The 27,915-nt window shown below is 36.0% G+C and overlaps 1 protein-coding gene across 5 annotated transcripts in view; it reads right to left on the bottom strand.

Moving 5' to 3' along the window:
* Positions 1–27,915, bottom strand: part of PARG (poly(ADP-ribose) glycohydrolase) — a 122,583-nt gene that overhangs the window by 78,572 nt on the left and 16,096 nt on the right. For all 5 annotated transcript variants that reach the window (XM_004765864.3, XM_004765861.3, XM_004765862.3 and 2 more), the window contains one exon: positions 22,590–22,664. In XM_004765864.3, coding sequence (XP_004765921.1) covers positions 22,590–22,664 — 75 coding nt within the window. The remainder of the gene's footprint in view (positions 1–22,589; positions 22,665–27,915) is intronic.

Raw genomic sequence — 27,915 nt, 5'->3', positions numbered from 1 at the left:
TCACTATCCTGTCTCCAAAGGAGAATTTACTTCTCAATACTGTTATGGTAAATGATTATCCTTTAGGGAACAATCCCACAGTAGCACAAGATGCTCTGATAGGTCTTTCTCATCTCTCAATCCTATTACCGTATGACTACATGGCCATATCCATCAATCACGTTAGCAAACACCACCAAACCACAACGCTATTACATATATGCCAACAGATATTTTCAATACCATAGAATCACATTATTATCCATCTTTTATAGTCAGGCAATCAAACTGAACATGACAAGATTTCAGAGAAATAGCTAATAGTAATATAAGTTTTTTAGTCCTGGAAGTAAGATGAACTTAATTCATTCAAGAAATGTGAGTAGTAACTTCAATCTTTTACTACAGTTTATACTTTTAAATTTAATGAGAATATTATTGAACTGTAATTAATATTTTAAAATTATTTTTAAGTAACTTTTAAGATAGTTCAAAGACAGCCTCTCACATACACTAGAAAAATAATTTGCTATATAAACAAAGTAATGTGCATACATATTATGGTGCCTAATTCTTAATTTAATTCCCAAATTATACAGCATGAATTAAAAAATCAGTATTATTGGTCTACGCTTCACTCCTATTAACAAGGCTGAAACACACTTAATTTTCCCAAAAGGTTTGAGGGCACCCCCTAGTGGCAGATTCTTTGGGGAAAAAAAAAAAGGTAGTAGAAAACAAATACTATCACAATGAAAATATCTTTTGAAAAAAACTGACCACGCTCTACCCAAAAACTCAGTTATTTCAGGCAATAGCCAATGTAGTAAAAATCAAAATGTGATCAAAGAATGTTAAGAAATCTCTGAAGCTCCCTATGAAAAATATCAGACCAGCAGTGGCTTTCCGGCAGCAAGACCAGCAAGATGTCCAACACAGAAGGAACCTGAGAGATGATCTCATCCAGTACAGAAGAAAACTTCCTAGCACATGTATTGACTAAGTATTTGAAATATGGCCAGTGCAATATTTTGAGCACTGAGCAACTGAATTTCAAATTTTATTTCACTTTAAATAGCCACATATGGCTTTGGCGACTGTTTGGACAATACAGATCCAGCCCTATTTGCTACTACTACTCCACTGCAGAGAAAGTCACCAAAGCAGTCGATGGAAGATTCAAAAGTTTCCAGACATATGTAGAACTGGATGGAACAAATATATATATGACTAAATCTGTACCTCTTTATTTGGGGATTTTTAAGTGCAACTAACTTAATTCAACTGCACTGAGCTACTTTTGGTAACTGCAATTCATTTTAGAATACAGAGAAGTTTGAAAATGTTCCTTTTAAAATATTCCTTTTAAAATAATACTGGCTTTATAACCTATATAAAACTGAAGATATTTGACAACTGCCGTAACATTTAGGTACATCAAATAAAGTGGATTAAGTGTTCAGACTTAATTATCACCTGGGGCATTCATTCTTTTCTTACATGTAGAGAATAAAAAGGTAAATGGGTCCTTGGACTGTGGATTAGCTGAGCTCAGAAATCCAAAAAAGAGAAGAGCCCAGAAGCCTGCCTCTACTTGATACCAAACTCTAATAGTATGTTGCTCTTTATTTAGTTCAAGCACCTACGGAGCACTCACTTTGTCTAGGACATCACATGGAGCACTGTAAGGAATAAAGGCAGACAATGCAAGGTCTCTGTCCTCTAGAAATTCACTACCTTTTAGGGTAAAAATGTCCTATAAATAACCATAAGGACTGTGTGTGCTGGCCTCACTTTTTCTGATACCAACCGACACTCTCAAATGGTCAAGTAGCATTTTACACAAATATATCATCCTAAATCTTCCGTTAAGAAACTGTGGCTTAAGACCCACATTTGTGTGTTCACCTACTCTTTTTGAGTATCTTGAATTTAGTTCAAGAAACATGTACTGGGCAGCAGCCATAAGCCAGAAAACACTAAGATGCCCTGGAGAAGCTCAGCCTCATAAAGAATGCAGACATTTTATGGACAGATCATGTGTTATGCAGCAAGTTCATGGAGGTACTACTATCAGCACTGAGAGGAGTTTTTAGTAGATAAAACTACTGTCCTCTCTGGGAAGAGAGGAAAGAGTTCTTGGAGGAAATAAAGACTGCTCAGTCTGGAGAGGTGGATTAAGAGCAAGCAAACAGCATGCCAGGGAATCATAAGCAACAGTCATTAGGATATCAGGTCTGGAGCAGGGCAGTGGCAAGAAATGATGCTGGAGAAGTGGCAGAGGCAAGGCCATGGAATACCATAAATATCACCCAGGAGAGTTGAAAACAGATGAGGTGCCACATGAGATTTGAAGATATATACTTCAGAGAGCTCACTGTGTGTGTGCAGCACGAGGGATGGATTTGAAGGGAGCAACACTGAACACAGGGGTCAGCTGGATGACTGGTGCCATATACCATCTGAGTCATAAAGACAGCATGGATTAGACCAATATAGTAGAAATAGAGGTGAGGCTCAAGAAGTGTTTAGGAAGTAAAATTATGGTGTCTTAATATAAGAAGCTGACAGAGAAAAAGAGCTGAAGATAAAGATCCAAGTATGCCTCAGCATTAAGTGGTATTTAAAGCTCTTGGCACTACGTTAAGTGATAGGAACATAACAAAAAACAAATTAAATCACAGCCTCCTTCAAGGAAAACTAAGGGAGATTAACAAGGAAAAGTCCATAACAGAAGTGACAGCTAGGCTGGACACTAAAGGATGAGCAAAAGTTAACCTGCCCTTTGCGAGAAGAGTGAGGCCAGAAAAGATAGAGTGACATCTGTATCCTCAAGTATAATTCTATTTTGGACTTGCTGAATTTAAGGGCGGAATAAAACTAGTTTTCCTTTGAGATAACAAAAGATTAATAAATAATAATGAAAATCTAAAATAAAGGAACTAAAAAATTTTACCTTTTAGATGGTCTCCAAACTCTCCGAGGTGTGAAGTAGGAACAGATGGACAGTAGAGTGCATGTGAAGATTAGAAAACATTGTGCAAGTTCGCAACCAAAGATCAATGAGGAAAAATATATTCAGACAGCAAAAAGAACCAAAGGCTAAGTTAAGATTCAACAACAGGAACTCTCAGTAAAGCCTATCAAGAAAATTTTATTATTTATTTCTTGCTTTCACCGCCTCCTTCCCTCCTTTTTTTCAGTTAAGAGGAAAGGAAACAGGTAGCCAGATGCTATCAGAGTTGGAAACTACCAGATACTAAAGATCAATGATAATCAGATGAAAAAATAGATGACAGTTACCAGGCTCGGCAGGAAGAGAAAGGCAGGAGAGAGCCAACACTGTTTTGCAAGGTGTGTTCCATGGAATACCAACTACAAGGGAAATCACAAGTTGTTACACAGAAAAGGGTCCTGTTTGTAAATAAGTTTGGGAAAAATGTTTAACCAAAACTAAGCAGGTTTCTTTACTGTAAGACTCCTTAGAACTATTCCCAGTAGGAGGATATAATATGCAGCATACTAACTTGACCATTCAATTCTTTACTTACAAAGATTTTGAGCAACTAAGCGGGGAAACAGTGGCCCAGAAGAAAAAGGATAGAAGCAGCAGCCTTAAAAAACAGGGTACAGTAGGAATATGAGAATTGAAAACTAGGAGGCTATAGAAAAGGAGTAGCTTGAAACTTATGACTTTAGAGAAGGAACTGGCCCTGGATAACCAGGTCCAAATTGTGACCATACCCAGTCATAGAAGTTAACACAGTAGTGGGTTTCCCATACAGACCTGAGTCAGACCAGCACTAGTTGATGACTAGTGTCATCAACATGGTATCAACCAAAGTTGCTCAAGCTGATGTCAGTAACAGGGCTGAGAGGAAAAGGTGTCAAAGACGGATAGATAACAAAGTAAGAGGGGACATAACCAGACAGCAAGGATGCAAAGGAACAAAGACTGTTCATTGGTATGTGCACATTGGTATGTGCCCTCCCAAAGTCAATGTGTTTTTTGAACTAACCTTTTAACCTTTTTAACCAACCTTTTCCCAGAGAATTTTTCTTAGCTTCTCTGCTACCTGTAATTAAAATCTTTGAACTTACTGGGCCTCCCTAGCTTTATTCAACTGGTTTCTATGATGATTCTGCCCCTTTCCCTAAACATTTCTAGCTGACCTTATGTTTGGGTGGTATATTTGACGCCATTCCTCTCTAAGTGGTAAGTCAAGGTAGGCTCTGATGGCATGGACCACGGTGCACAAATAAAAAATGAGACCCACTTTAGCTAAGGTCTATAAGCATCACCCTGGGTTTTCACAGATCTGGGATACAGTTAAACAATTCAACAATGTAGTGGCATTAAGCACTGGGGCCTGAGGAGGAAAACAATTCCTTCTCTTCAGAGAAGGAAAAACTGCCACTCAGAAAAGCTCCTTCAGCTAAGATAAAAGTTAAGGGACAGCTACTATACAAGATGTCTGAACAAGATGGTAGAGTAGAGCAGTCATTTTGAGAACTTTTATACACATCACAGTTAACTGAGGGCTTGTGAAAACACAGATGGCTAGGCCTTGCCACAGCAGTTTCTAATTCAGTAGGTCTAGGAGTGGGGCAAAATTTACACTCTTAACAAGTTCCCAGGCGATGCTCTCTGCTGAATCAGTGACCATACCTTGAGAACCACTGCAGTAGAGTAGGTTTCTTGATCTTGCTCTACTGACCTTTTGGGGTAGATAATTCTGTTATGGAGGGTATCATCCTGTTCATGTGGGATGTTGAGTGGCATCCATTGCCTCTATCTGCCAGAGGCCAGTAGCACTGCCCTCCCAGTTGTGAGAACCAAGAATGTCTCCAAGTATCGCCAAATGTCCCCTGGGAAGCAGAATCCCTCTTGAATTGAGAGCTATTATAAGGGGCGCCTGGGTGGCTCAGTGGGTTAAGCCGCTGCCTTCGGCTCAGGTCATGATCTCAGGGTCCTGGAATCGAGTCCCGCATCGGGCTCTCTGCTCGGCAGGGAGTCTGCTTCCTCCTCTCTCTCTCTGCCTGCCTCTCTGCCTACTTGTGATCTCTCTCTGTCAAATAAATAAATAGAATCTTAAAAAAAAAAAAAAGAGAGAGCTATCATAATTAACTATAGTAGTTAAGAGCCAAAACTGGAGTGAGAGGCACCTGGGTTGAAATCCTGACTTTATCACTTAAGCAAGTTACTTTAAGCTCTCTAAGCCTTGGTTTTCAGTTCTTTATTTGTAAAATGAAAACATTAATGGTGTTTGCCTAATGGGGTAGTTGTGATGATTAAATGAGATAAAACATACCACTTACACCATACTTAGTACATAATAAACCTCCCAATTACAAGGACCACCACTGTTGCTACCACAATTAACCAAGTAGGGAGTTATAGCAAACTCCAAGGAGATCAAGGGCACAGGGGTCCTTGGAGAGGAGGTTAAATTTGGGAGGAGATAGGGCTAAGCCCAGAATGCATAAAAGTTTGCAAGAGAACCAAGATGAAATGTCTACAACTTAAGCTAGCTAAGCTGCTGGCCAAAAGGAAAGGACTACAGAGGAAGAGAGATATCAGCTCTGGGGAAAGAGGTTGGGTATTTGCTGCTAAACCAGTGAGCTGTGATATAAAGCACTTTTAACATTCTATTCCCAATGGAAGATGGCCTTTGTGCTACAGACTGAATGCTTGTGTCCTCCCTAATTCGTATGTTGAAACCTATTCCTGCCATGTGATGGTATTTGGATGTGGAAGTTTAGGGAGGTTATTCAAGTCATGTATAGGATTAGTGCCTTTTTAAAAGAGACCTTGGAGAGCTCTGTTGCTCCTTCTGCTTTGTGAAAATATAGCAAGAAAACAGCCTACATCTATGAATCACGAAGAACAGTCTACCAAATACCAAATCTGCCAATACCTTGACCTTGGACTCGACAGCCTCCAGAACTGTGAAAAATAAATTTCTGTTGCTTATAAGCAACCCAGTCTATTGTGTTCTGTTACTAGCAGCCTGAATAGACTAAACCACCTTGTTTACCTCTGAGCCGGGCTTCCCAGAACTGAGGTAGATTAGACGAACAACATCACCTGGGAATTCATTTGAAAATATTCTATATTTCACTATGCTGGAAATAGTTCTTGTTGGAGAAAATGTCTTTTTTACAGTGTTTCTCAAGTAATCAAAGAGCATCTGAGGCAACAAGTTACTATGCCACTAAGCTTACTAAAAACGTCTTTAACACAATAAAAAATAATTGCTCAGACAGTTTCAAACTGGAATGTATCATGCAGTTAATCATTACCTGTCATTGTCTTAGCAGTAAGTTATGGGTATGTACTTTTCACAACTAGTACCAACAGTAAAATACAGAGAAGATGATTAGCTCAGTCCTCATTAGATGCAGCTATGATGGTACACTGGCACTAATAAAATACTCACTGCATCGAGAGGACAATTGACCTATTTAACCCTCATTACCAAGATTACTGCATTGTTGATACAGACTACACATTGAAACTACAAATTTGAAAAACAGGAGAGGAGAAGCAAGATGACAAGGAGTAGGAGACATAAATTTCAACTGGTCCCAGGAATTCACCTAGATATCAAACCATTCCAAACACCTACAAACTCAAGAGGAGATGGAAGACAAGGATAGCAGCAATTCTATGAACAGAAAACCAACCACTTTCTGGAAGGTCGGATACACAGAGAAGTGAATCCAAGGTGTTATCTGGGAAGACAGACCACAGGGGAAGAAGGGGGTAATGGGAGTCTCCATCAGCCAACTACCGGCAAGTGATACTGATAAGCAGCAAAGAACAAAATCAGAACTTTTAGAAGTCTGTGCCATCAACGGCTCCTCCCCCAGAAGATCAATAAGAACAAAAAGCCAAGACTAAGTTTACTGATCAATTAGAACTGCAAAACTCCAGTGCAGCAAAGGGGAATACAGCACATAGAATTCAAAGCTTTTCCTCGTGACTCTTTAGTCTTTCAAAGTTAGTTTTTAAATTTTTCTTTATCTTTTTCTATTTTTTAAATTTTTCTTCTTTCCCTTTTCAGCCAACATCTTATCTAATCAATTCCTTTTTAAAAATCTTTTCTAATTTTCATTTTTATACTCATATTCTATCCCTTCATTGTATTTAACCTTTTTATTGTCTATATATAAGGTTTTCTTTAAAATATTGAGATACAGTTTCTCTTAAGAGACCAAAATATACCCTAAATCTAGTGTATGACTTTGTTCTAGTCTCCTGCCTAATTAGATTCCCTCCTCTTTTTAAAATTTTTGTCTTTGGGCACCTGGGTGGCTCAGTGGGTTGGGCCGCTGCCTTCGGCTCAGGTCATGATCTCCGGGTCCTGGGATCGAGTCCCGCATTGGGCTCTCTGCTCAGCAGGGAGCCTGCTTCCCTCTCTCTCTCTCTCTGCCTGCCTCTCCATCTACCTGTGATTTCTCTCTGTCAAATAAATAAATAAAATCTTAAAAAAAAAATTTTTTTGTCTTTATTTTTTCAACCAACTCCTTATCAATTCCTTTCTTAAATATTTTAAAAACTTTCATCATTACATTCATATTCCATCCCTTCATCATATTTATCCTTATTTGTGTGTGTGTGTGTGTACATAAATATAAGTTTCTCTTTAAAATTTTGGGAGGCAGTTTTTTCTAAACAAAATACACCCAAAATCTACTGTGTGGCTCTGTTCTATTCAGCAGCCTGATCATATTCTTTTTTGCCCACCTCCAGTTTCGGGTCTCTTCTGATTTCTTTAGTGTATAGTTCTCTGGGGTCGTTGTTTACCCTTTTAGCATTTTATTCTCTCATTCATTATTCCTCTTTGAACAAAATGACAAAACGGAAAAACTCCCTTCAAAAAGAAAAAGAACAAGAGAGGGTACCACCTGCCAGGGACCTAATCAATATGGACATTTGCAAGATGTCAGAACTAGAGTCAGAATGATGATTATAAAGATACTAGCCAGGCTTGAAAAAAGCATATATGATTCTAGAGAATCCCTTTCTGGAGAAATGAAAGAACTTAAATCTAACCAAGTCACAATCAAAAAGGCTATTAACAAGGTACAATAAAAAAATGGAGGCTCTAACTGCTACAATAAATGAGGCAGAAGAGAGAATTAGTGACATAAAAGACCAAAGGATGGAGAATAAAGAAGCTGAGACAGAGATAAACAACTACTGGATCACGAAGGGAGAATGTGAGAGATAAGCAATACCATAAGATGAAACAATATTAGAATAATTGGGATCCCAGAAAAAGAAGAGAGAGAGAGGGCCAGAAGGTATTTTGGAGCAAATTATAGCAGAGAACTTCCCTAATTTGGGGAAGGAAACAGGCATCAAAATCCAGGAGGCACAGAGAACCTCCACCTCAAAATCAATAAAAATAGGCCAACACCCATTATTTAATGGTAAAATTTACAAGTCTCAGAGACAAAAAGAAAATCCTGAAAGCAGCTTGGGACAAGAAGTCTGTAACCTACAACACTAGAAACATTACACTGACAGGAGACTTATCCACAGAGACCTGGCATGCTAGAAAGGACTGGCATGATATATTCAGAGCACTAAGTGAGAAAAATATGAAGCCAAGAATACTAACTATATCCAGCTAGGTTGTCACTGAAAATAGGAGATAAAAAGCTTCCTGGACAAACAAAGCCTGAAAGAATTTGCAAACACCAAACCAAACCTACAGCAAATAATGAAACGGGTCCTCTAAACCAAAAGAGAGCCTAAAAGTAACACAGATCAGAAAGGAAAAGAGACAATATACAATAACAGTCACCTTACAGGCAATACAATGGTACTAAATTCATATCTTTCAATAGTTACCCTGAATGTAAATGGGCTAAACGACCCAATCAAAAGACACAGGGATTCAGAACAGATAAAAAAAAAACAAGACCCACCAATATTCTGTCTGTAAGAAACTCATTTTAGACCCAAAGACACCTCCAGATTTAAAGTGAGTGGGTGGAAAACCATTTACCATGCTAATGGACATCAAAAGGAAGCTGGGGTGGCAATCCTTGTATCAGACAAATTACGTTTTAAACCAAAGACTATAATAAGAGATGAGGAAGAACAATATATCTTACTTAAAGGATATATCCAACAAGAAGATCTAACAATTTTAAAATATTTATGCCCCTAATATGGGAGCAGCCAATTAATAACAACATCAAAGAAACACATCAACAATAATAGAATAATAGTAGGAGTTTTAACAACCCCTTCACTGAAATGGACTGATCATCTAAATAAAAGATCAACAAGGACATAAAGGCTTTAAATGACACACTGAACCAGATGGACATCACAGAAATATTCAGCACATTCCATCCCAAAACAACAGAATACACATTCTTCTCCAGTGCACATGGAACAGTCTCCAGAATAGATCACATCTTAGATCACAAATCAGGTCTCAACCGGTACCAAAGACTAGGATCATTCCCTGCATATTTTCGGACCACAGTGCTTTGAAACTAGAACTCAATCACAAGAAGAAAGTTGGGAAAAACTCAAATACATGGAAGCTAAAGAGCATCCTACTGAAGAATGAATGAGTCAATCAGGAAATTAAAGAATTATTCTGCCATTGCTCATGGAAACAAATGAAAATGAAAACACAACTGTTCAAAATCATTGGGATACAGAAAAGGCAGTCCTGAGAGGAAAGTATACAGCAATACAAGCCTTTTACAAGAAACAAAAAAGGTCTCAAATAATCGATCTAAAGCTACACCTAAAGAAGCTGCAGAAAGAACAGCAAATAAAGCCTAAATCCAGCAGGAGAAGAGAAATTATTAAGATCAGAGAAGAAATCAATGAAATAGAAACCAAAAGAACAGCATAACAGATCAATGGAAGTAGGAGCTGGTTCTTTGAAAGAATTAGTAAGATTAATAAACCCCTGGCCAGACTTATCAAAAAGAAAAGAGAAAGGACCCAAATTAATAAAATCATGAATGAAAGAGGAGATCATAACCAATACCAAAGAAATACAAACAATTATAAGAACATATTGTGAGCAATTATATGCCAGCAAATTCTGGAAGAAATGAATGCATTCCTAGAGACATATAAACTACCACAACTGAACCAGGAAGAAATAGAAAACCTGAACAGACCCATAACTGGTAAGGAGATTGAAGCTGTAATTTTTTTTTTTAAGATTTTATTTATTTATTTATTTGACAGAGAGAGAGAGAGAGAGAGATCACAAGCAGGCAGAGAGGCAGGCAGAGAGAGAGATGCGGGACTCAATCCCAGGACCCTGGGATCATGACCTGAGCCGAAGGCAGCGGCTTAACCCAGGGGCCACCCAGGGGCCCTGAAGCCGTAATTAAAAATATCCCAACAAACAAGAGCCCAGGGCCAGATGGCTTCCCAGGGGAATTCTATCAAACATTTAAGGAAGAATTAATACGTATTCTCCTGAAACTGTTCAAAAAAATAGAGATGGAAGGAAAACTTCCAAACTTATTTTATGAGGCCAGCATTACTTGATCCCAAAACCAGACAAAGACCCCATCTAAAAGGAGAATTACAGACCAATATCCCTGATGAACATGGATGCAAAAATTCTCACCAAAATACTAACCAATAGGATTGAACCAACAGTATAATAAAAGGATTATTTACCACAACCAAGTGGGATTTACTCCTGGGCTGCAAGGTTGTTTCAACATCCGCAAATCAATGTTGAGGCAATACATTAATAAAAGAAAGAACAAGAACCATATGATACTCTCAATGGATACAGAAAAAGCATTTGACTAAGTACAGTATCCTTTCTTGATTAAAACTCTTCACAGTGTAGGGACAGAGGGTACATACCACACTATCATAAAAGTCATCTATGGAAAAACCCATAGTGAATATCATTCTCAATGGGGGAAAAACTGAGAGCTTTTCCCCTAAGGTCAGAACACAGCAGGGATGTCCACTATCACCACTGCTATTCAACATAGTACTCAAAGTCCTAGTAACAGTAATCAGACAACAAAAAGAAATAAAAGACATCTGAATCAGCAAAGAAGAAGTCAAATCTTCACTCTTTGCAAATGATAGAATACCTTATATGGAAAACCCAAAAGACTCTACCCCCAAACTGCTAGAACTCATACAGAAATTCAGTAAAGTGGCAGGATATAAAATCAGTTGCATTTCTATATACCAGCACCAAGACAGAAGAAAGAGAAATTAAGGAGTCGATCCCATTTACAATTGCACTGAAAACCATAAGATACCTAGGAATAAATCTAACCAAAGAGGCAAAGAAGCTGTAGTCAGAGAACTATTAAGTACTCATGAAAGAAGTTGAGGAAGACACAAAGAAATGGAAAAATGTTCCACCCTCATGGAGTGGAAGAACAAATATTGTGAAAATGTCTAAGCTACCTAGAGCAATCCACACATTTAATGCAATCCCTATCAAAATACCATCAACTTTTTTCATAGAAATGGAACAAATAATCCTAAAATTTATATGGAAACAGAAAAGACCCCAAATAACAAGAGGAATGTTGAAAAAGAAATCCAAAGCTGGTGGCATCACAATTCCAGACTTCAAGCTCTATTAAAAACTGTAAACATCAAGACAGTATGGTACTGGCACAAAAACAGACACATAGATCAATGGAACAGAACAGAGAGTTCAGTTATGGACCCTCAATTCTATGGTTAACTAATCTTTGACAAAGCAGGAAAGAATGTCCAATGGACAAAAGACAGTCTCTTCAACAAATGGTGCTGGGAAAATTGGACAGCCACATGCACAAGAATGAAACTGGACCATTTCCTTATACCATACTCAAAAATAGACTCAAAATGGACGAAAAACCTAAATGTGAGACAGAAACCCATCAAAATCCTTGAGAACACAGGCAGCAACCTCTTTGACCTCAGCTGCAGCGACTTCTTCCTAGAAACATCACCAGAGGCAAGAGAAGCAAGGGCAAAAAAATGAAGTACTGGGAATTCATCAATATCAAAAGCTTTTGCACAGCAACGGAAACAGTCAACACCAAGAGACAACAGACAGAATGTGAGAAGACATTTGCAAATGATATATCAGATAAAGGGCTAGTATCCAAAATCTATAAAGAACTGATCAAACTCAACACCCAAAAAACAAAGAATCCAATCAAGAAATGGGCAAAAGACATGAACAGACATTTCAGCAAAGAAGACACCCAAATGGCCAACAGACACATAAAAAAATACTCAACATCACTCGGCATCAGGGAAATACAAATCAAAACCTCAATGAGATACCACCTCACCCCGGTCAGAATGGCTAAAACTAACAAGTCAGAAAATGACAGGGGCTGGTGAAGATGTGGAGAAAGGGGAACCCTCCTACACTGTTGGTGGGAAGGCAAGCTGGTGCAGCCACTCTGAAAACAGTACGGAGGTTCCTCAAAAAGTTGAAAATAGACTACCCTATGACCCAGCAATTGCACCACTGCGTATTTACCCCCAAAAAACAAATGTAGTAATCCGAAGGGGTAAATGCACCCCAGTGTTTATAGCAACAATGTCCACAATAGCCTAACTATGAAAAAAGCCTAGATATCCCTCAACAGATGAATGGATGAAGAAGATGTGGTGTGTGTGTGTGTGTATGTGTGTGTGTGTATACACACACAATGGAATATAATGAAGCCATCAACAAATCTGTAATCTTCCAATTTGCAACAATGTGGATGGAACTAGAGGATAGTATGATAAGTAAAATAAGTCAATCAGAGAAAGACAATTATTATATGATCTCACTGATATGAGGAATCTGAGAAACAAGACAGAGGATCATGGGGGAAGGGACGGAAAAATGAAATAAAACAAAACCAGAGAGGGAGACAAACCATAAGCAACTCTTAATCTCAGGAAATTAACTAATGGTTGCTGAAATGGAGGGAGGGATGGGAGGGATGGGGAGGCTGGGTGTTGGACATTGGGAGGGTATGTGCAATGGTGAGTGCTGTGAATTGTTTTAAGACTGATGAATCACAGACCTGTACCCCTGAAACAAATAGTACATTATGTGCTAATTAAAAAAAAAAAAAATTGAAAAACAAAAATCATTCATCCTGAATCTTTAAAGTTATTTGAAAAAAAGTTATGACTGCTTAAAAAAAACAGATTTACATTTTTTTAAATATCCTTTTATCTTCAGATATTATATACCACAAAATCCTACTGGTTGTTAAATATGAGACCTTACATGTAAATAACAGTGTTAGCAGCTTATCTAAAAGAAATACAGTAGGAACATAACAGTAAATGTAAATGAATTTACCAGGAATTATAAATCAAGGCATTACGGCCAACCAAATAAAAACAAAACAAAACAAAACAAAAAACACTTCAAACTAGTTAACAGAAATATCAATCATGAAAAAGATTAAAACACGGAATTACTATCACCCCGTAACAGAGTAAATTCCTGGATAATAAAATCAATGCCATAGCAACATTTAAAAGTAATGGTTTCTGGGGCACCTGGGTGCCTCAGTTGGTCAAGCAACTGCCTTCAGCTCGGGTCATGATCTCAGGATCCTGGCATTGAGCCCCACATCGGGCTCTCTGCTCCTGGGGGAGCCTGCTTCTCCCTCTCCCTCTGCCTGCCACTCCCCTGCTTATGCTCTCCCTCTGTCAAATAAATAAATAAAGTGTATTTTTTTTTAAACAAGTAATGGCTTCCATAGCTATTCGAACCAAACAATTAAGGTTGGAGTTACAGGACACTAATATACTAGGTTTATTTCTTATTGGAATAAAGAAGAAATTGCACTGATGGATTTTCACATGTGGGTATCCTATTTTCCATCCTCCTTGTCCTCTACATACACAAATAAGACAGACAGTATTTCACAAACACAAAATAACAACACTGACATCATTAATGACGCAGTGCATGGAGGGCTCAACTGCGACTTATCATCCATAATAACTTAACGAGTTTATAAAGCAAGATGCCTAGTTCCAACTGCAGCAATTAGTACTACAGAATATGCACTATTTAAAATAAATCATGAATCTGATACCCTCAACATATGCTCTGATCCAAAAACATACCTTAACCAAACTAGGGGGGAAAGTCCACATATTTCATATGAGTCTTAAATTCAGTATTTTAGTGACTATGATTAGTTCTCTTTTGGCTCCTACAGTTCTCATGAATTAAATTAAGTCAAAAGCTGTAAAGCAATGCAGACCTTATTGTTTGTAGAGACTGTGAGTCATCAGGGGAAGAAGTCCAAAAAGGCTAAATTTCCACTGAACTCCAAATCAGAGGTTTGAAAGCTAGAGAGATAAAGACATTAGCTGTAGTCTTATGAAACATTCAAGGCTGCTTTCATTTGATTAGGAATTTGCTACAGGCTCTTTGTGACAAATGTAATAACGACACTTTAAATCTTTTAAGCTTTGAAGAAAGATCCAGAAACAGATTAGCCATGAAGGATTGCATTTAGACTCGGAAGCTAACGAGTAATGTGTTTATATACATTCAGAAACTTACTTCTGCATTACTAAATAAATAAACAAATAAATAAGAGCTATTGTGGCTGCAATCTTTACTGGCTATTAGTTAAGGAAATATGCCCTGATTTGAAATACTGATTACAACAACCTGTTGCCTTACATCACCATTTCCCAAACTATTCTAGAAAATACCAATGTTCCATGAAATGTTTATTGCGGGGTGGGGGGGGGGATTATACTGTGGAGAGAGAAAAGAGAAAAACTGCTCTAGTATTTTTGTTCTAAAATTTTTAATAGAGAAAAAATACTAAGCACATCTGGCATAGTTATTAGATAAGCTGTCCTTAATAGTATGCATGCTCCAGAAAGTCAGGAAGTCTACAAGATACCACTTGAAGACAGATGTATTGATGTTAAAGTGATCCATAAACATGGTACTATTATGTTTTAGGCTATTTAATGAGAAACGATTTATGCTATGATTTTTGCCTAATAATTTTAACACACTTTAACTTTTTATCAAATAAACATGAATCAAATTTAACAACTTCGGGACGCCTGGGTGGCTCAGTTGGTTAAGCAGCTGCCTACGGCTCAGGTCATGATCCCAGCGTCCTGGGATCAAGTCCCACATTGGCGTCCTTGCTCGGCAGGGAGTCTGCTTCTCCCTCTGCCTCTGCCTGCCATTCTGTCTGCCTGTGTTCGCTCTCTCTCCCCCTCTTTCTCTATGACAAAAAAAAAAAAACTTAAAAAAAAAATTTAACAACTTCTTCCAGCCATGACATTATACATGTAAGATGAACTTTTTCTATAATCTAATTTAATACTACTTGTATTTATTTTCCTACAATGTTATGTCAATAATTATAATTTTTAAAGTTCCCAATAATTATAATTTTAAAGTAGAGTTTATGAGTTCAAAATATCATTTTAGTTAAACATAGGTATAACAGCATATCCTTCAATTTTGAAGATAATAAATTCTAATGTACCTATCTTCAAACTTTTTAATTACTTATGAAGAACTCTGAAGGAAAAAAGTAACTAGGGCGTAATTTGTTCCACTTAGTTTGCATCCTTCAAAACTCAGTGTGACTCCCATTTACCTTTTAAAGTTAAGTAGCACATTAAAAAATGCAAGTTCATTACTGACAGATTTACACGACCTCCTTTACAGGGAAAAAGGCTTTACACTCAACCTTTCTCTGAGAAGTCACAGGATACCAGTTGACAGGATGACACATATACAATATTTTAATAGCTACAGCAAAAGTAAAGGATGCATAATCTCTGAGTTATAATAAAGAATTTATTGCATATGTATGAGGTATAGACTTCATGCTGTATTTACTACAAACAAACAAAAAAAAAAACTGTGGCTTCCAAAAAAGAATATATTACTAGCCTAATCACAGCAACAAAACTTTTCTCCTTTAAGTGTTTTTCCATTTTTTATCTGTAAATTCTATTCATTCCCGCACTCCTATTTCTCAGTCTCTTTTAGCAGTCACAGATGTAAAAATAATAAAACCCCTCATTTTGTTATTTATGGCAGCCTGTATAAACCAACAGAAGTGAGGAAATAAGAGGCTTAGTCGATTCTATCTTTTCTATTCCAGACATAAAACTAAACACGAAAATGAAAATAAAATAGTCACTAAAACTTTAGGTTTTCTTTCAAAAACTAATCCATTTGCTGAAAAAGTTTGCTACATAAGTCAGTTTTAAATTTAAAATTCTTTATACTGAATAAATTAACATCCACATTTATTGTGAAGTATACATTCAAAAAGTACACAAAATATATTATGTATGGTCTAATGAATATTTATAAAGCAAACATCCATTTTTTACTACCACCCAGGTACAGACACAGAAGCCAGGATCACAGACACAGAAGTAATCACTCTTAAACATACCATAAGAGCTTTAATGTGGCATGTGAATTACAAGGTAACTCACTGAGAATGAGAAGAAATAGTGCCACAGCTGTTGTAATATGGGAACTATTTAAAACATCTCTAAAATGCATTAATAGAGGACCTTTTTTAATATATAGAACATTTTGTTAAACTTTCCTGGGGAAAAAATGCTAGTAATAACAATCTACTTAGAATACAAATTATAGAAGTACCTGAATTAAATTTTGTGGAATATCACACAGGAGAGCCATAAAACACAGACTATTTGTTCCTAGCACTTCCAACATCTGGCAATGAGGAAGACCAATATTAACACTCTAGATGCAAAAAACACTAAGTAATGGCCATTTCAACGGGCTACCATCTAAATATTTAAGTATAAATTACAAAATAACAGATCTCTGTGATCTTTGCTGGGCTCTAGCAAAAGTAAAAACTCACTTTCATCTCAAATAAGTTCGCTCACATAGCAGGATTAGCAGGATTCTGTGTCTCTTACTTCTTGCACTAGATATTAGTGTATAGATAAAATCATACCATGGAATGATATTAAATGACCGTGGTTATTAACACCTTCTGTTCTGAAGGTCACAAAATCTAATACACACAGAATTAGCCAAAAACAAGGTTTTAGGGGCGCCTGGGTGGCTCAGTGGGTTAAGCCTCTGCTTTCGGCTCAGGTCATGATCCCAGGGTTCTGGGATCGAGTCCCCCATCGGGCTCTCTGTTCAGCAAGAGCCTGCTTTCCTTACTCTCTCTCTGCCTGCCTCTCTGCCTACTTGTGATCTCTGTCTGTCAAGTAAATTAAAAAAAAAAAAAAAAAAAAAAAAAAAAGGTTTTAAGGAGATAAATTTTAACTGCCCCCAAATATACTTAACTTCTGCAGTTAAAATATTAAGTTGATATGTTAAACTTAAACTTCATTTTTTTCTTAGCAAAGCAAGGCTTGCAGAGTTCAATGTAACATTTAAGTAAACAATTTCCAAATACTGCTAATAAGCAACATTTAAGAACCCTTTTTAAAGTACTCCTACTTTTAAATTATGCGGACATAGATAATGTGGACATAGATAATCTATGTGGACATAGATAATGCAAAGCAAATATAATTCATTCATAATTTAAAATCTAGCCAAACAATCGCTTCTCTTGTACTATAGATCTCATTTTCCTCCTCCAATTCCACTAAAACATATGTCTTTAATCACCATGAGCCTGGGCAATGTTATCCTTGTGGGCTGTGATGTGGTAAAGATCTATATTAATATCCTTGGAGATTTGATGGACAGAAAAACACACAACCATATTAAACATCCAACGACTTCTGTTAAATACGTTGATGACAATGGAATAACAAAGAGTCACAGGGAAGAATACCTCTGAATCTCTAGATATACTTTATACAAAAACAGATGTCCTTAATACTAATAAAGTATACTTTATACTTTACTCCAATAGCTAAGAAAATGATCTATCAATTTGATGGAATATTATATAACCATTAAGATTAAAGATGATAAAGCTATGTAACACAATTTTGTAATATATCCTAAAACATTTTAAATATACTTTTGTATCTAGATATAACTATAAAATACTAGATCTAAGTGCAAAGACTTAAGAAAATAAGAAATGAATATTTGGTACAGTTACAGGGACTCCTCCAACCATTTGTACTTTTACAAAGTAAATAAAAATCAGAAGGTCAAAAACGCAATGCCTCTCTCTCTAAAGAACTATAAAACTATCATCAGCACCTTGGTAATCATCTCTTATTTATGTTCTACACTAAACACACCAAAACTTGCTATATATTACCCTTCTGGGCAAGGTCACCTGACAAAAGGGAAACAAGATCCTGTCTGAGTAGTTTCATTAAGAAGAGAGAGAAAAAATGACTACTTTACCTCATACCAAGGTGACAGAGGTATTTTAACCAAAGGCATGTTTTACTGCCATTGTCAAGTGTCAAATTTAATGTTACTTTTACCAAAATTAACAACTGCATCCAATTAAAACCCAGAAAACTACAAAATGCAAACAGAGCATGTATAAATTACAATTTAAGACAAAGAGGATATTAATTTGGTCAACTTTGCATCAAAAATTCTATCTCTGTAAGACTAAGAGATACAGAGATTCAAGGATATTCTGATACAGACACAAGCCTTCTATTATTTTATGCCTGCCACTGAGCATAGTATAGGTCAAAAGCTTGATAAAGGAACTCTGAAATTACTGGTCCTATCTCAAAATGCAAAACTCTTTTAGATTCTATTAATATGATTATAAAAGTTACTCTTCACAGCTAACTCCTTGCAGTAACTAATAAGCTGACCCTAAAATTCAAATAGAAATGCCAAAGATCCACAATGGCCAAAACAAACTAGAAAAAGAACAAAGTTGGAGCACTCACACTTCCCAGCTTAAAAATGACTTCAAAGTTTAGTAATCAAGACTGTGTGATAGTGGCATAAAGACAGAATATAGATCAATGGGCCAGATAAATGTTTATGGTCAACTAGTTTTTGAAAGAATGCCAAGAAATGTCAATAGGAATATTAGAGTCTTGGGACGCCTGGGTGGCTCAGTTGGTTAAGCAGCTGCCTTCGGCTCAGGTCATGATCCCAGCGTCCTGGGATCGAGTCCCACATCGGGCTCCTTGCTCCACGGGGAGCCTGCTTCTCCCTCTGACTCTGCCTTCCACTCTGTCTGCCTGTGCTCGCTTTTGCTCGCGCTCTATCTCTGACAAATAAATAAATAAAATCTTTAAAAAAAAAGGAATATTAGAGTCTTTTTAACAAATGGTTCGGGGACAACCAGATGCCCACAATACAAAATAATGAAATCACATGTCTACCTTGTATAATATAGGAAAATTAACACAAAATGGATACTTATCTGCAAAACAGTAAAAGTGGACCCCTAATTCATACCATATATGTAAATTAACTCAAAATGGGTCATGGACTTAAATATAAGAACTAAAACCACAAAATTCTTAGAAATAAACAAAGGCGCAAGTCTTTCTGACATCAGAATAGCTTCTTAGATATGACAACAAAAAATAGAAACAAAAGAAAAAAATAAATTGGAATTTATTGAAATCGAAAATTTTTGTGCTTCAAAGGATACCATCAAGAAAATGAAAAGACAACCTATATAATAGGAGAAAGTATCTACAAATCAAATACCTGATAAAGGACTTATGATTTAAAAGACAAAACTCAGTAAAAAAAAAAAAAAAATTTTAAAGGGCAAAGGAATTGAATGAATAATTCTCAAAAGAAATACATAAATGGCCAACAGTCTCATGAAAAGATGTTCAAAATCATTAGTCATTAGAGAAATGCAAATCAAACCACAGTGAGATACTTCACACCAACTAGAATGGCTAAAATCAAAAGGACACACATTAACAAGCAATGATGTAGAGAAACGAATCCTTGTGCAATGCCAGTAGGACTGTAAAGTAAGGCACCCATTGGATCAATAGTTTGAAAGTTCCTTAAAATATGAAATGATAAGTTAGCAAATAACCTAGCAATTTCTAGGGATATATCGAAAGGAGTGAAACAACAGGCCCACACAAAAACCTATACACAAATGTTCACAGCAATACTAATGATAATAGCCAAAAAGTGGAAACAACCCAAATGTCCATCAATTGATGAATAGATAAAGAAGATATGGCATACTTATACAATGGATATTATTCAGCAATAAAAAGGTATAAAGTACTGACATATGCTACAACACAAATGAACCTTGTAACATTGTGCAAAGTGAAAGAAGTTAATGCATTTAACAAGCTATTTGCAAAATATATTTCCTTTAACTACTCCTCTACACTTTTTACGCTCAACCACCCAAATACTAGTCCTCTATAATATCTCCCCCATGATCCAAAATAATAGACTCACTAGACTCTATTAAACCATTTCTTCCACTCTGCCTAATTCTTACAGTTACCTATAGACATGTTCAGGGCTCCCTGCTTTCTGATGATAAGACTGTCAATCAATTCTATCTTTAATAAAACAATGGCTTATACGTAAGGGTGTTCAGTGTTCTTAAGGGTTAAACATCATTATAATAAAAAAAGAACAAAAACTTTAAGTCTGACTCTTGATCTTAACTCAGGTCTTGATCTTAGGATTGTGACTTCAAGCCCTGAGTTGGGCTCCACGCTGGGCACAGAGCCTACTTTAAAAAAAGAAAGAAAGAAAGAAAAAGAACATTATTTTGTGATGGAATTGATCTGAGCTCAAATCTAGATCCCCCAATACTTTGTTGGTGAATTCTCTCAATATTTGTATAATGCTGACCAAGTTACTTAAGTTCTAAGTCTACTTTCCTCTCTAAATTGAATGTGATATCTACACTTCACAAAAGTGTTTGAGGATTAAATTCAATATTATATTCCTTTTCATACATATGTCTTCAATAAATGCAATTCCCTTTATTATTCTTTTCCTCAAAAGTAGCTGAACGTAGCTTAAGTGGGTACGAGAAGAATAAATGAAAGAAGATGGGATTGGGAGGGAGACAAACCATAAGTGACTCTTATCCTCACAAAACAAACTGAGGGTTGCTGGGGGGAGGGGGTTTGGGAGAAGGGGGTGGGATTATGGACATTGGGGAGGGTATGTGCTTTGGTGAGTGCTGTGAAGTGTGTAAACCTGGCAATTCACAGACCTGTACCCCTGGGGATAAAAATATATGTTTATAAAAAAAAAAGAAACTGAGGGTTGCTGGGGGGAGGGGGGTTGGGAGAAGGGGGGTGGGGTTATGGACATTGGGGAGGGTATATGCTTTGGTGAGTGCTGTGAAGTGTGTAAACCTGGTGATTTACAGACCTGTACCCCTGGGGATAAAAATAAATGTTTATAAAAAATAAAGAATTAAAAGTTAAAAAAAAAAGTAGCTGAACGTATTTCTCTTGGTCTGTGAAAAAAATGTAGTAGATAAAGGACATACACAGGAAAAAGAATGATCTCAAGCTTTAAAAGCAAGTTGATTACAAATTTATATTATAAACCTTACATTTTATTAGTAAAATTACCTGTTAACAGTCCAAGAATTAAAGTCATTTAAACTGGAGATCTCTCATTCTCCCAGTGATACCACCATAGTTACTAGAAAATTACTTTATCCTAACCAAAATTTGCTTTTCCAAGAGGCTTGAATATCTTACAGGAACACTTTCTTAGGCAACAAATTTAACAAACATAGTAAGCTCTTATACACTGCAGAAGGTAACGTACAGGGAGCTTTATGTGCTAATTACACTTTCCAAATGAGATGTCATCTTTCTTTGATTTTCCATGCAAATTTTATTTATTTGTTTTTAAGATTTTATTTATTTGTTTTTAAGATTTTATTTATTTATTCTAGAGACAGAGTTTTGGGGAGGAGCAGAAGGAGAGGGACAAGCGACTCTATACTAAGCATGGAGCCCAAAGCAGGGCTCCATCTCAGGATCCTGAGACCATGACCTGAGCTAAAACCAAGAGTCAAAGGCTTAACCAGCTGAACCACCTAGGCACCCTTCCATGCAAATTTTTTAATTTATTTGTGGCACTCCCTCTTTTGCCATGCTTTCATTTTTCTAACACAACTATGAAAGTAGTATTCTTACCCATTAAAATGGTATACTAAATTACTACAATTTGTTATGGAAAAGGATTTTACAGCATAAACCCCAGGCTATAATTCTGTGCCCTTTGACCTAGCCATCTAATTTCTGGAAATCACCCAAGGAAGCAATATTGAATTTGGGAAAACATATATATATACATCCCCATATATATGTGTGTGTGTGTGTGTGTGTATACCTACACAAACATACATAAACATGTTACTACAGTGTAAATGAGAACAGAGGAAAACTGGATGCAGCCTAGATGTTTCCAATCATGAAATAATCATAAAATATCATACAACCATTAATACTGTTAATGATGGTATAAATATTTAACAGAGCATTATGAGAGATTAAAGCAAAATTCAAAATTAGCTCCCAAAGCATACATATAATAGGAAATATTTTTCACAAAAATAATGGATAATAATTATGTTAGTATGACAGATTTATGGGTATTTTCTCAAAATTTTTATACACAGATTATTTTCATAAGTTAAAGAAATGAGCATACTTTTACCTTATCCCAGAAATCAACCAAAGCTGTAAAGTCCCATTTCTTAGAATATGCCACATTGTATTTCAGAATAGCATCCTATGGAAAAAGCATAAACAAAACTTCATGATATAGTCAGGTAAATTATCTACAAATACCCTTTTCTCCTTTATGAACTTATTTCCAGTAATCAGCATTCAGCTTCCTCCTACCATTAGCTACTCCATGTAAGTAGCTATGGACAAACAGAATACAAACAGAATATTCATTATTATTTATCATTCACTTAAGAAAAATGAGATTAGAAAGGTCAAGCAATAGGAAAAAAATTGTAACTCTAACACTTGCATTATAAACAGAGGTGATAGGGGCGTCTGGGTGGCCCAGTGGGTTAAAGCCTCTGCCTTCGGCTCGGGTCGTGATCCCAGGGTCCTGGGATGAGCTCCATATCGGGCTCTCTGCTCAGCAGAGGGCCTGCTTCCTCCTCTTTCTCTGCCTCCCTCTCTGCCTATTTGTGATCTGTGTCTGTCAAATAAATAAATAAAATCTTTTAAAAAAAAAGTTCATTAAAAAAATAAAATAAACAGATGTGATACATTCTCAATGGATAAAACTGGATCTTGGAGATAAAAAAATTAAATATCTTAATGACTGTTGGCTATCAATAACTTCACACTATATATGCAAATATACAGTGTATTTTCAGTATTAAAATTTCATGAGAGGAGGAAATTAGGGGAAAATGTCTAAAAAGGCTTCATGGGAGAGATGGCAATAATAAGAAAAGACTGATGCCTAAGGCATAAAATGGTCTTTTTCCCTTTATTATCAGCTATTTTTATAAGCTACATATAAATGGTTATCTTCCCCAAGCAGTTCATATAAACTGTGTATTTACTCAGAGAGAAAAGTCAAAATAGCACGCCATCTACTGGTGTGACATCTGACTAAGCAGTACTTTATTCTTGGTTAATGGTGATAAAAACAAAACAGGCCCCAAATGGAGTCAATTATGCTAAGCCATACTTCACTAGAGACTTAATTACAGTTTCAGCTTCTCCCACAAATGGAATCTTAAACCAGTCAATGAGGAGCCACCTGGTCAGCACTAGTTAGTTCATCAGCCTGACAGAATTCTTTCATCCCCTAAAGGAAAATGACTGCCACAACCAATCCACTTTTTCCTAGTGTAACATACTTGATCCCACTCCCTTCTGCCTTTAAGTCTTTCATTTTGTACAGATCTTAGAGTGCCTTTCCATCTGCTAGATAAGACCCTGCCTGATTCAAAGATTGTTGAACAGAGCCAGTAAAATCTTTAAAACTTACTCATATGAATTTTATTTAATACCAGAGTGGGGTATGCATAAGACAATCCACTACTTATGCAGAAAAAACTATTATGGTTGACCCAGGAACAACACAAGGATTGAAAATCTGCATGTAACTTTGACTCCCCCAAAAACCTCACCTACTAATAACCTACTGTTGACCAAAGCCTGATAACATAGTTGATTAACACATATTTTGCATGTTTTATGTATCATAAACTGCATTCTTAAAATCAAGTAAGAGAAAATATTAATAAAATTACAAAGAAAATACATTAAGAGTACCGTATTACCAAAAAAGAATCTGCACAGGAGACTGGTGCAGTTCAAACCTGTGTTGTTCAAGGGTCAACTGTGTTTGTAATTACATTTTATCTCATTTTAAATTTCTATTTTGCTTATATTTTATAATGTATATATTACTAATGTAACAAACAGAATTTACAAGCAACTATTTATATTTATAATATACATCTCCAATTTTTTTACTGAAGTATATGTAAGTTGAAAAAACACTGTTAGGTTACAGTAAACCTTCCAAATTTCCTCATAATTGAATAAGTTTTTAAAAATACTCTGTCAAGGAGCTGCGTGAAAAACACTTCATGCCATATAAACAATTACCAAGCAATGAGATTAAAAAGTAAACCAACAATGTATATTTACTTGGAATCAAGGGATATCCAAGTTCCTTCAAAAAGGAAAACCATCAATCATAAAATAATATGGTAAGAAAAAGTGTTTCTTTTTCTTACAGCTGCATACAAAATTTTCCATTAAGAGAAGATTTTAAGGATTTTTTTTTTCTAATTACCATCTGATTTCAGAACCTCATACAGTCTTAAATAGCAATTTCTATCAACAGGTAAAAGGACAAACAATGCATACACTGCAACAAATTGCTGATAAACTCAACAAAACAGACAAATCTTGAAGATTTTCATTCTAAGTGAAGGAAGCCAGACACACTAGCATACATACTATGTGATTCCATTCATATAAAATGTAAACTAATCTATGGTTAAAAAGAAAGAAAAATAAAAAGAAAAGAGAAGAGAAGAGAAAAAAGAAAAAGTAAAAGAGCAAATCAACAGCTGCCTGGAGACAGTGCAGAAAGAGGAATTAAACTATAGGAATAAGAGGAATCTTTGAAGGTGACAGAAATGTTCTATACCTTGATTGTAGAGGGGGGTTTCATGGCTATATGCAAATGTCAAACATCATCAAATTACATACTTTAAAAGCATGCATGTTCTTATATGTAAATTATTCCTCAAAGTTAGTTGAGGAAAAACATTTTACATTCTAACTTTTATACTCTAATTTTTTAATATGATTTTATAATTAGCATTAATTCCTAACTAATATTTAGTTTTACTTTAGTCTTCAAGTCTCAAAAGTAGTCTACCACAAGGTCTCCTATCATTAGAAAAACTGGACACTATCCTGTACTCTTAGCTACCAACTACTAAGATTTCCTTTAATTCATAGTTCATAATACACACAATTAAAGCACAAAGACATCCATTCTTTGAAAATTATCAGATACATTATAAGAATATTATTGTGTAAACTGACTTCTGAAGACGCTATTCCTTTTTTAAACTTTTTACATTTCTAATCCTGCTTAACTCAACATCAAAAAAAAGCAGCAGAAGATTATTATACTCAGTAAGAGGGACTTAATGTTCCCTTCCCCCATAGTGTTCTTTCAGCAAAAGAAACAATTACCATAAGCAGACAGAAGAAAAATCTCTATGAATTACTCTGTTCTGCTGAATCAACCATAAAATAAACAAGAAAGGGAAATTCAGAATAAAGCAATTACCTCTTCTTAAAGTAATCACTGGTGCACTAAGGAATTGCTAAAGAGGTGAGCAGACAAGGTAATTTAGAACACTATGATTATTGTGTTTATGCTTAAAGAAACATGAAAAATTTAAATAATCCTGCTTATAAGGCCGTAGGACCTAAGACAGTGTTTCTTAAATAGAGTATAAATAGTATTCTTGGGTGGCCTGCTTTCATGGTTTTGGAATACAAAGGGCAAAAGATAACACATTGTAGGAATGAAGGCAAGTATTTTAACCAGATAAAAATGGTGAAAATTTTGAGCCATCCTAAGAAATACAGCAGTACAGAACTGTCAAATTCTACAGAACCTGGACCAAAGTGCTCACTATCGTATTTATCTGCAAGCTCATGTTCTCCATACAAATGCCATCTTTGCATCTACTGACATCCACTAACTGTTTGTGATTGTAAATAGTAAAAACAAAGTGAACAATTTTTTTCTTTATAAAGTATTTTTTAAAGTTCTCAGCATACTATTTTGAGGTTCATATCAGTGGTTAAAAAACTTTTGTGCAGGGCACCTGGGTGGCTCAGTTAGTTAGCTGTCTGCCTTTGGCTGAGGTCATGATCCCAGGGTCCTGGGATTGAGTCCCGCATAGGTCTTCCTGCTCAGCTGGGAGTCTGCTTCTCCCTCTCCCTCTACTGCACACTTTTACTCTCTCTGTGTCAGATAAATAAAATCTTGAAAAAAAAAACTTTTGTGCAAAAAGGGGATACTGAGTATAAATTATCACTGTGATAATGAACACAACTCAAATGATGGTTCATAAAGCTTAAAATGCCAAAAAAAAAAAAAAAACAACAAATGGATATAGCTGTTACTATAAGCATAAAGAGTTTATGTTTAATGTTTGATGCTTGCACATATGTAATTAACATTATACTAAAAATAAGTAAACTCTGGGGGACCCTCAGAGTTTCTTCCATTTTAAGGGAGTACATTATAAGATTGAGAAACACTGTTCTTAAGGAGTGAAATTGGGGACCCCTGGGTGGCTCAGTGGGTTAAAGTCTCTGTCTTCAGCTCAGGTCATGATCCCAGGGTCCTGGGATCGAGCTCTCTGTTCAGAGGGGAGCCTGCTTCCTCCGCTCTCTCTCCCTGCCTTCCTCTCTGCCTACTTGTGATCTCTGTCAATTAAATAAATTAAATCTAGAGAAATGAAATTTTCAAAATACATTATGGTACAACATCCAATGTTTTCCATGTAGAGAAAAAAGACAAACAGGAGCTATAGAAAGGTATAGAAAGTTTAAGAAAAATTTGTTGAATATAAATGGAGAAACACTATAAAACCTGAGGAAACTGTACACAACAAAGTCTCTCAAAGAAAATGAAACCCTGGGGTGCCTGGGTGCCTTAGTCATTAAGCATCTACCTTCAGCTCAGGTCATGGTCCCAGGGTCCTGGGATTGAGCCCTGCATCAGGCTCCCTGCACGGTGGGAAACCTACTTCTCCCTCTCCCATTCCCCCTGCTTGCGCTCCCTCTATTGCTGTCAAATAAATAAATAAAACCTTGAAAAAAAAACAACAAAAAAAACCCTTTTCACACAAACATAGAAAAATCTGTTATTGTTAATAGTTATAAAAACTCCAAAAGCTTACATGGCTACAACGCCAAAAAACACTTATACTCACCCATATTTTAGGTATTAGAAAAAGAATCTAATCGTTGCTCTTACAGTCTTAAGTGAAATATTTAAAAAAATCAAAAACTAAATTATTGCCAAAATGTAAAATTAATAAATAATTAGATTGCTAGAAGGCTATACTAACAGCAATACAAAAGAGAATGTTTAATGTGTACTTTAATCATTAGGAAATGATATTTCCCTTTTGGCAAATATTGTTAAAGTCATAATTCTTTCCTGACTTATTTTTAAGGACATTTCAGAAACATGATAATTTTCAAAAATAAAAGAGAAGCTTTGTCTGAAGGAAACTGGATGGGGAATCAAGAAACAAAGGTCTTATTTCTGGTTCTCCAAATTATTCTGTGTGTCTCCAGGCAAGTCATTTACAACTCTAGATTCTTCTACTCATTTACTAGTGATGGAGTGGAAACCCAAAATGTCTCTTAAGATAGTTCCTCAAGAACTAAGCAATTTGCAAACAAACAGGCTGTTACCTCTGTCACCTCTGATCACATGGAATATTTTTACAAAA

This window comes from Mustela putorius, unplaced genomic scaffold (assembly GCF_011764305.1).
Source record: "Mustela putorius furo isolate JIRA1106 unplaced genomic scaffold, ASM1176430v1.1 tig00003909_pilon_pilon_pilon, whole genome shotgun sequence".
NCBI classification, from domain to species: Eukaryota; Metazoa; Chordata; class Mammalia; order Carnivora; family Mustelidae; genus Mustela; species Mustela putorius.
The sequence above is the reverse complement of the archived record's forward strand: the minus strand, read 5'-3'. Positions and strand labels throughout refer to the sequence as shown.